At 27.2% G+C, this 10,112-nt stretch overlaps 1 protein-coding gene across 2 annotated transcripts; it reads left to right on the top strand.

The window, feature by feature from the left end:
• The first annotated feature begins 5,546 nt into the window (after positions 1-5,546).
• Positions 5,547-8,879, top strand: LOC100205225 (uncharacterized). 2 transcript variants are annotated; one of them, XM_065817129.1, is made up of 4 exons: positions 5,547-5,814; positions 5,962-6,201; positions 6,286-6,514; positions 8,508-8,879. In XM_065817129.1, exons 2-4 carry the CDS (start codon positions 5,996-5,998, stop codon positions 8,700-8,702), a joined length of 630 nt encoding a protein of 209 aa, XP_065673201.1. In that variant the 5' UTR covers positions 5,547-5,814; positions 5,962-5,995; the 3' UTR covers positions 8,703-8,879. The 2 variants fall into 2 exon arrangements, with proteins under 2 accessions (XP_065673201.1, XP_065673202.1); XM_065817130.1 differs by having other exon boundaries at positions 5,549-5,814; positions 6,286-6,504.
• The last annotated feature ends 1,233 nt before the right edge of the window (positions 8,880-10,112 follow it).

Raw genomic sequence — 10,112 nt, 5'->3', positions numbered from 1 at the left:
TGTCCTGATTGGCAATACAAAGTTTTGGAAGTTTCAAGGGAATTTTATCTCGGTCATGAAAACGATGGAAAAAAGTATATTTTGTTTTGGTTACATTTAGAGATAATTTGTTTGCATTAAACCATTCAGTAAGATTTAATAGCTCTTTGTTTACTTACTTTACTTACTCAACCCAAATAAAGGTAATAGAGTTGATAATGTAAGCAGTAATGTAATAACTAAATCAATGCCATATTTTCAAATCCCGCTTTTGCATAAATTTACATAAATCTAAATTCTCTATAAAAAGCAATTTGGGTTTAAAAAAAGACACTCTACCGATCAGGCTATTGTTCATCTTGTTCATGATATCTTTAAATCATTTGACGATAATAAATTTAACTAAGGGGTTGTCCATAAATTACGTCACGCAATTTTCGACCTTTTTTGACCTTCCCTTCCCCCTTGTCACAAAATCGTAACATATTAGTAGCATGTTTTGTATGAATCGTCAAAAAACCACAAACCCCTTCCCCCTTAAAGCATGACGTAATTTATGGACGACCCCTTGGAAGTATTTATTGATCTCAGTAAGATTTTTGACACTGTCGACCATTACATTTTATTAATAAAATTAGAAAACTTTGGTATTAAACATACAAATATTGCGTGGTTTAAAAGCTATTAGTCAAAAAGAAAGCAATACATCTCTTATAATGAAGATAAAACAACCAATATGAATATAAAATGTGGAGTTCCTCAGCGTTTTATATTAGGACCTCTCCTATTTATCATTTATATTAATGATTTAAGCAAAGCTTGTACTGAACTAAATTACAACTTTATTTGCAGATGACACAAATCTGTTTTATGCACATAATGATATAAATATTTTCCATCGTTTTTATGACCGAGATTAAATTCCTTTAAAACTTCTAAAACTTTGTATTACCAATTAGGACATAAAAAGAGAAACCACTTTAAAATTTCTCGGCGTACTTCTTGATGAAAATGTGGCGTGAAGAGATCGCATACATTATGTCGAAAATAAAATCTCAAGTAACATAAGTCTACTTTGCAGAGTAAAGCCTTTTTTAAATCCAACTTGGTTGAAGCTTTTATTTTTTTCGTTTATTCATTGCCATCTTAATTACGCAAACATTGCTTGGTACAGTAGAAATGAAAATAAATTAAAAAAACTATTTAATAAACAAAAGCATGTAATCAGAATCATTTCCAATGTGGTCGTTTTATACACTCCCAAGTATTATTTGTTAATTTAAATATAATGAATGTCTACCAAATAAATTCTTATATTTATGTTCAAAATTGATAAAAATGTTTCTCCTAAAATATTTTATCCGCTATTAAAAATAAATCAGAACAGATACTTAACAAGATTTTCAAATAATAGTTATATTCAACCCAAAAGTTATTTTGCGGCGACTGAATTTTCAATTTCTACTTGAGGGCCGAAATTATGGAATAAAATATTAACTTATGAACTTAAAACAATTGCTACACCTAATAAGTTTAAGAACAAATTGAAGCAAATACTATTGATGAACAATATAGCCCTCAGCTTTTTCTGAAGTTTTAATGGTTTCGACTGATAAACTTACCCAACAATTAGAGGTTTGTCTTTATCGGCTTGACGATCTTAGAAAGGATTGTGCCACTTGTTATTGCTTTAATTCTTCCTTTTTAATAATTTATAATTTACAAGAATTATTTAGATAGTTCAAGGTATATGCTGGTGAAAAAGGAAAGCTTCAGTATTATGCATATTTGCTTGCATGCTTAATAATATAGTTTTTGTTATACTAAATACCTTTTTTTTCTTTTTTTTTTTTTAACTTTCTTAATCAATACAAAAACCAAAAGTTAAAGTAGGACATAAAGACCTATGATTTTTATTTATAAAGACTTTAGAAAAACGTTTTATACTACACAGTGTTACGTTTTTTAATTTTTGTTGTTTTGTATTTACGGTATAGACTAAGGGGCTTGGTGATAAGACAAACTATGTCTTCTATTTGCCCCTGTTATTTGTATTTATATTATGTTTTACGGCTTGAATAAATTTATATGGAAAAAAAAAAGCCTTAATGAGGATTTTATAAAAAATTTTTTGCAGCAGTAATAATTAAATCTATAAAGTCAAATTGCAAAAGAATTAGTTCTTTTTCTTTTAACAACATACCTTTTGATTTGTTGATTTTTATATTTTTGTATAAGTTTTTATGTTAAAAAAAATGTTCCCCTCAATATGTTGAAAAATTTATTTATTTGAAACATTTTTATCCCTAATTCTTTTAATAGTTTCTCAAGTAATTGTTTTCAATTTAAAGGTCTAAAACAGCCCTATCCTCACATTGCTTGAGTTTTAAACTATAAGAATCTGCATCTTTTTAAGAGTAAAAGTAATGGTTGCGTGACATTACGAAACGTGGGATTACGAAAACTTTTATTCATAAATTGTTTCGATTTATTTTAGAATTAAGTTTTTTGTAGTATTTATTAATTTATTTAATATATAATAACTTAAAATAGAGCCAAGTAATAACAAATTTTTAATTTATCTATGTGATTTCAGTCTGATTAGCTCAGACTGAAATCACATAGATATTTCAGTCATATTTCAGTCTGATTAGCTCAGACCGTCGTCAGAAGTAAAATTGCGAATTGGTTTTTAAATTGCAAAATGACTTTAAAAATGAATTTAAAATCGATTCGTGCGCTTAGAAAAAGTATAAAAAGATTAATTGCTGTACATCTTTTTTCGCTCGTCGTAATTAATAAGGTTAAAAGATTAAATACAGCGGCTTTCAAATTATTTTTTAGAGGGATGTCAATCTGTTTTGTACAGGCCGTCATCAGAAGTAAAGTAAAACAAAAAAGAATATTGTTTTTGAAATTAAATAGAATTTTTGATGGAGTTTCTGAAATTAAAAAGAATTAATTATTTTATTTTTCTTGCGATGGCGATCACTACAAAACAGATTAAAATATCGCGAGTTCGTACGCCGTTTTACGCACGTATTTTTGTTTTATTTATTATTAAATTATGTTTTACAGTAATTAAAGACTTAGAAATTTCCTACGATTTAAAACGATTTAAAATCAAATCTTTATTTTACATTAGTTGAAGTGACCTTAAATTTATAAATATGGCTTCTTTATTCGGATCTAAAACTAAAGATAGCGGTCGTCCGTAAAGGACGTCATTCAGAATACTAACCAGAAGTAGAAGTTTATTGACTCTCCTTCCGCGGAGATTTTTATTGAACATAAGACGCTATAATACTCTAAAAATCTCTGCGCACGAGAGCCAGCATTCTCCTTCTTCTAGCCATTAGTTAAACTTATCGTGACGTCCAATATGGATGACCCCATATTCAAAAGATTTAAAAAAAAAAACTGACTTAACAATGTCTTAATACGGAAAGCACTATTTGTTGCAAAACCGCGCCATAGATGCGATATTTTTACCGCATCTATGGCGCGGGTAGCACAATGTTTTGCATCGACTGCGATGTGAGTTCAAATTTTTCTTTTAATTATTTTCATATTTTGTACAAATACTTTTAAATGATCAAAACATTTCAAAAAAGAATAAGCCCAAAATTATTCTTATTATATAAATATTTCAAATTATGTCATATGTACGATAAGTCAGACGCAAACAATTATTAAATTTGGTTTGTCTATGTAAAACTTACAACCCCTTTTTGGGAGGATGGAAGCTTTACATGTTCATGATTTTTAAACACTAAAAAATTATTAAATTACTAAAAATGTCAATGAGTTTAAATTTAGTACAAGATGCAAAGCATGTTAACTCAATAAACTTATATTTAAGGTAGAGGTGGCTAAAATTTATTAAATCAAAGTTTGGGGGTAGTGGTGGCTAAAATTTACTTTTTTTCTCATTTAACATAATATAAATATACATAAGTCTAGAATTAATACAAAAGCATTAAACATCAAAAAGTCCTGCCCACAAAGAGTGACCAGGATAAAGTTAACGGATGCTAAACTGTTGTTAATCATCAAACTAATATATTTTTAAACAGTTTTGATTCGAAATGCTGAGTTTTTTTTTAAGCTTAAAATAAGTTTTTCAAAAACTTTACCAAAAAAAAAAATTTTCTAATGCTTTTGCATAAGCCTATATGCTTAATCTTTTTCGGAAGCGAAAAAGATTAAGCATATAGCATCGAATAATAGATCTAAATATTGTTTATTCGCAAAAATTTTGGGTCCAGCTTAATTATTTTTGAAATTATTCCAATTTTTGCTTAAGGTGCTCATATTACCCTAATCTACCCTAATATTTCTTTTCTCGTATTATAAGTTTCTTGTTAAAAATATTTTCAATACAATGTGGCACCGGAGGATGTTGGTGGATGAAGCTGACTTTTTTTTCCTTTTTATTTTAGCTGATTTTATATTAGCTATTTTAGCATAAATACCTTTAAAAGACCATTTTGTCTTATCGCAAAGCACCGCAAAAGAGCATTTTTTTTAACCAGGAAGTTCACGCCTTACGCGTGTCGCTTAAATGGCCATAGCTGGGATCGAACCTCGAACATCTAGGTTCTTAGCCAGAACTGTAACCACTGGCTACTTATGTATTAGTAGTTTTTTTATTCTTCGTTTTTTAATCTTTAAATAAGATAATTTGTTTGATAATAAACTTGTTTTTTGAACTTTTCTAATATATAATATATATTGTTATATATTAGAAAAGAAAAGAAATATATTACTATTTTTCTAATATATTATTATTTTTTTACACATGTTGATGTACCTTTTTGTAAAAAATATAAAGTCTTTTTATGTTTCGTGGAAAACGAGAGAATTTTGCATAACTTACTAATAAAATTTCAATCTTATAAGAAAATTAGCATATTTCTTTGCAACAGTTGCGCGCAGTTCTATAAAAGAATTCTTTTAACTATAAGCTATTTGTAAGTTTTTGCGCTTATGGACTATACATTGTCCATAGTCAGACAATGTATAGTCTTATATTTATAACCATTATATATAAGTTTTTAACAAAATATTAAATTATGAAGTAAAAGATAGTGTCGCGGCGCCGATTTTTATCTGGGACTGAAGAAAGATTTTTAAAAATTTTAAATACTTTTTTATTTTCTATATTATATTTCATTTTAAAAGTTTTGAAGAAAGTGGGGCTAAGATAGTGCCGACTCCCTCTTCTATTCACCGTCACCGCGTTCCCTGAAAAGTTAACACTTTGTTAGCAAAATTAATTAACTTTTTTAAAATGTTACGGTTTAACAGAATAGTGCTGCACGATTACGTTTATTATTTAATCTTCATAAAATATTGAATCTATTATATAACTCTGACAACTAAAATTGTTATATAAACTAGATAAACTAAGCTTATATAAATATAATGGAGTACGTGATTTCTATAAATAATTTAATTAATATTTAATATATTAATATAACAGTATTAAAGAATTTCAAATATACTTTTCTTATTTCATTGCAAAAAAGACTGCGATAGATAAAATTAAAACAAAATAGTTTTGATTAATGACGTAGCGCACAGTTATTATGCAATTCATTTATATTGTTTCAAGCGTGAAGTCCTAACTCTTTTGTTTTATTTAGTTACAAACGAAGCTCTGGGAGCTCCACGGAGAGGCGATTAAGATTGAACAATGGATTAAAAAAGGAATTTGTCAAAGAAATTTTGAACCAGATTCTTTTTTTGATTAAATTGGATTTTTTTTTTCATTTTTGTCATTTAAAAATTCATTTATTCATCATCAGGTCCCGCTACGGTTCCAAAGCTCAAGTAAGTTATTTTTTTAATATAAAACGTTTACAGGGCATTCATCGTTATTTAAAGAATTACATTCTATAGTTCAGAGTTTAACAAAAAATTTTTGCTTGCTGTTGCATCTTAGCAATATAGTTATTTTGCTGTTCTTTTTTTTTTTAGAGGATTTATAATACGTTCAAAAATTCAATTTGCAATGGGAAACGGATGTTCTTTGGCGCACAATCGTTTTTCAAAAAACATCCAATGCTCAGCTGTAAAAGAACTTATTCCTGTTTTAGTTAACTCGGAAATAAAATTTATAAAAATGCCACTTTCTTGTAAGGAGATTGAAACTCTTAAAAAATCATGGATAACAGCTAAACAATTTTGGAATGAAATATGTACCTGCGCGTTTAGCAGGTAAATTTTAGTCTCCTTTATGTGTAACTAATATTATGTGAGTTAAGAATAAATTTTACTTTTAAATAATTTTTTACTATTAAGGTGGTTTTCAACATACCCAGAAATTCAAAGCAAATTCGGAGTTTATGGCAACAATTTAACAATGGATGAAGTTTTGGCTTCCGAATCTTTATGCATTCATATTCGAAAATCGGTGGAGTTGATTGAAATTATTATTAAAAAAGTTGATGAACGTCATGAGTTATCAGAGTATCTCATAGAGCTCGGAAAATTGCATCATAAATTTGGAGCTGAGCAAAAGTATGCTACGGTAAATTTTATAATAATTGTTATAATAATTAATAATTTGGTTAAATAAACTTGTAAAATAATATAAAATCGCTTAACTAAATAATTATGACGAACATTTTTGTTCGTCAGAATTTTTAATTTATGACCTACAAAATTGTTTAATTTTGTCCCAAAAAACTAGAGTTTTTTTGGGCATTTGACACATTTTAGTCAGGTGATTTTTAGTTTTAAAGAACTTTTTTTCGACCCTGATTCAAATGTCCAAAGGTTATAAGCTGCATTGGCAAATCTTAGTTGCTATAATTTAAAAAAAAAGAAATAAAAAAAAGATAGTAAATAAATACGATAAGTATATACTAAAAATTCTAGTAATTACTTATCGGAGGTTCTGTACAAGTGAGAATAATCACACTTAGCATGATATTTAGTTAAATATCAATTAAATGTTCAAGTCAGAATAAAAATATATATAAAAGAAAAACAGAAATAAAAACTAAAAAAACTAAAAATATTAAAAGTGCAAAACTGAATTTTTTTTTGAAAAAACAACATCATTTTATTAAAAGAATTTGAAATGAAAGTTAGAACTATTGGTATGGTGGTTTATTCTCCTCCAGCTAATTGCCATACGGAGACCACTATACCATGGCACGCAGAGACATGTTCAGCCCCTAGTAGGGGAGCGTCATTACCGCTCTACGGCCAAGAGTAGAGTGAGTTTTGGAAGAACGAAGATATGTTAGAATGAAAGATAGAAGAAGTCGGATTAGAAAGATAGCATAAAGAAAAGCGGACAGAAATTGCACACGATGTTAGAGGGTGCAATCGGTGGAGAACATGCTGTTAATTAGGTTAACCTAATTAAAGCAAATTTTACGTATGAATTAATTTTAATTAATACGTATCAGTAATTTTTTTGTAATTAGGTTGACATTGCGCCGCAGTTAGAATTTAGTTTTAGATGTTACGTTGATCAAAGCAGCGTTATAGTTGATATAATAGTTGCTGTCCATTGAGCTAATGTTGAAACTTTGCATGTTTTACTTAGATAGCCTTGAATTAGATTACTCTAAGTTCTCATTCCATACTCTTCCTCATTCAGAGAGATTCTTGCTCACCCTATAAAAACGTTCTCAATGAATAATGAACTCATTCTTAAGGTTAAACTAATTAGTCATTAGAACTTTTGTGTATTAACTAATAGAAATAAATGAAACTTTTTAACCATAAATAATTACTCGTGTTATTATTTTTCTGTTTGTTCAAAAAACGCCAAAGATTTATATTTTTAAAACGGATAGTTAATTGGCTAATTGTTTGTTAACTAAATTAAAAAAGATTAAATTTTTAACCGATTTATTGTTTTTTTATATAAAAACATAGTTGACATGCAAATGTTGTTAGGCACTGATAAATAACCCGCCTTTTGGTTGATTTCCATATATACCAAAAGGTTGCACTATTGTCTTTCGATTTTTGCACAACCATATAATAGCAAGAATTGTGCGACGAGTATCGTCTTTCAAAATAGTTTATTGTTTTGGAATAGGCTGTTGAGAGGAGGAAAAAAATATAGATACAAGAAATTAAAAAAGATATCTATTAATGAAATGCTGATAATATTTTAAAATAATTTTAATTAACCTTTTTTTTAGAAAATCTAAAATGGTAAAGAAATTCTTATTTCACATATGCTAGAAATTATATTAAAATGTAAATGTATTAAAACTAAAAGTAATGTTAGTTTAAATAATGTTTAACTAATGTTAGTTTAAGCAATATTAGTTTAATTTTCATAATCAATAGGTAAATTAAAAACTAAAAGCGTTTTGATGTCTGGAAAGTTTAAATAATAAAAAATAACAATAATGTATTGCAATTATTTCAGCAAAATATAATTTTCTTAACAAAAATTTTGTTTATTTTTGTATTAATTTTATTTGTAACTTTTCCATACTTTGTTTCATACTTTATAAATACTTTATATTTCAAAAAATTATTCATAAATTTAGGCACTCGGTTCAAGTTTCGTGTTTGCTATTAGCCAGATATGCCCAAATACCGACATGATAACAGAAGGGGCTTGGGATTCATTATTCAAATACATAGTAACCCATATAAAACTTGGAATTCGATTAGAATCAGGAGCGTTTAAAAAAGAAAATGCAAATATAATAGACTCGTTGTTACAAAGTTATACAACGTGATTTAGTTAGAAAGTAATTCTTTTTTAAAAACATTTTATTAATTTCTATTTTTTTTATTTTGATATTTTGAAATTGTATACATTGTAAATTTATATAAGAATAAAAATTGTAAATTAAAATTCCAAACTAAAATTGTAAATTGTAAATTCTCTTTTATAATAAAACCAATTTTAATAACTTGTTCGTTTCATGAACATTTCACGATACGATACAACACTTCACGATACGATAGAGAACAAATATTTAACTAAGGGCTTCATTCATTAAAATGTTTTATTTTAATCTTTCTTTGATTAAAATTTTTGTTATCTTGCAGATAAAGTTAAGATAAAGGCTCTTAAATCTTTTAAAGTTAAGATAAAGGCTCTAAAAACTTTTTCTGGCATCAACCAGACAGCTTAAATACTTTTGTAAAAAATATTTTCAACGCAATGCTCATGTGAGCACACGCAATTTTACTATGTAGAGTAGTTGTAGTTTTCAAAAATATTTACCTTTGCTAAAAATAAGTTAACACAAACACGTTTTATAGTTTTTTTTATTTTTTTGCAGTTACACTTTGAAGAAAAGTTTTTATTAATCAAACATATATGACATCACTTCCAGAAATCAAAAGAATGTTAAGATATTTAAAGAATTGAAAAGGAAAAATGTTCCGTAAGCGAGAGCTAACTGTTAACTGTTAACTGATTTTAATGGCACTTATGCTTAAATAAAAAACAACAGATTGGACAAAGTAGAGATTGACAAAAATGCAAGTGAAAGAAAAGAACTAACAAATGGTTGGAAGGTATTTGAACTTTAACGAAAAGCTAATCAAAAAAGTTTATACCCCTTTTCAAGATGTAATTGAAAACTTGAAAGTTGTAATTAAGAAACGTAAGATGTAATTGAGAAGATGAAAGTTGTAAGTAAGAAACGTAAGATGTAATTTAGAACATAAAAGTTGTAATTGGGAAATGTAAGATGTAATTTAGATCATGAAAGTTGTAAATAAGAAACTGTAAGATGTAATTGAGAAGATAAAAGTTGTAATTGAGAAAAGTATAAAGAATACAAAGTTCTTTGTATTTTGAATTATGTAGTCCTAACATACTTTGTAATTTAAGGCTGGAAATAATAATATAATATTAATAAAATGTAAAAAGTCATGAAAAAGGCATTTGAGGTTTAGGCAGTAACTGGAAAAATCCTATTGGGTGTCAATTAAAACTTTCTTTTATTTTTGTTTGTGAAAATTTTGTGAAATGTTTGTGAATTGAGATTTCAGATGAATAATAAATAAAACAAAAATAATTTATTTACATAAAAATTTAAAATTTAGATTTAAACAACGTCATTAAAAATCATTGCAATATTCAGTTAAGCACCAACTTGGACGTTTTCCATATTTAAAATCGTTGCGTAATG

The sequence above is a fragment of the Hydra vulgaris genome, chromosome 14, assembly GCF_038396675.1.
Source record: "Hydra vulgaris chromosome 14, alternate assembly HydraT2T_AEP".
Taxonomy (NCBI): Eukaryota; Metazoa; Cnidaria; class Hydrozoa; order Anthoathecata; family Hydridae; genus Hydra; species Hydra vulgaris.
The sequence above is the reverse complement of the archived record's forward strand: the minus strand, read 5'-3'. Positions and strand labels throughout refer to the sequence as shown.

What these genes read in the sequence shown, in the direction of transcription:
- LOC100205225 (XM_065817129.1), top strand. Translation starts at nt 5,996, where the DNA reads ATGGGAAACGGATGTTCTTTGGCGCACAATCGTTTTTCAAAAAACATC. An exon ending in TGTACCTGCGCGTTTAGCAG is followed by an intron (nt 6,202 to 6,285) that starts GTAAATTTTAGT and finishes TTTACTATTAAG; the next exon opens with GTGGTTTTCAACATACCCAG. An exon ending in CTGAGCAAAAGTATGCTACG is followed by an intron (nt 6,515 to 8,507) that starts GTAAATTTTATA and finishes TCATAAATTTAG; the next exon opens with GCACTCGGTTCAAGTTTCGT.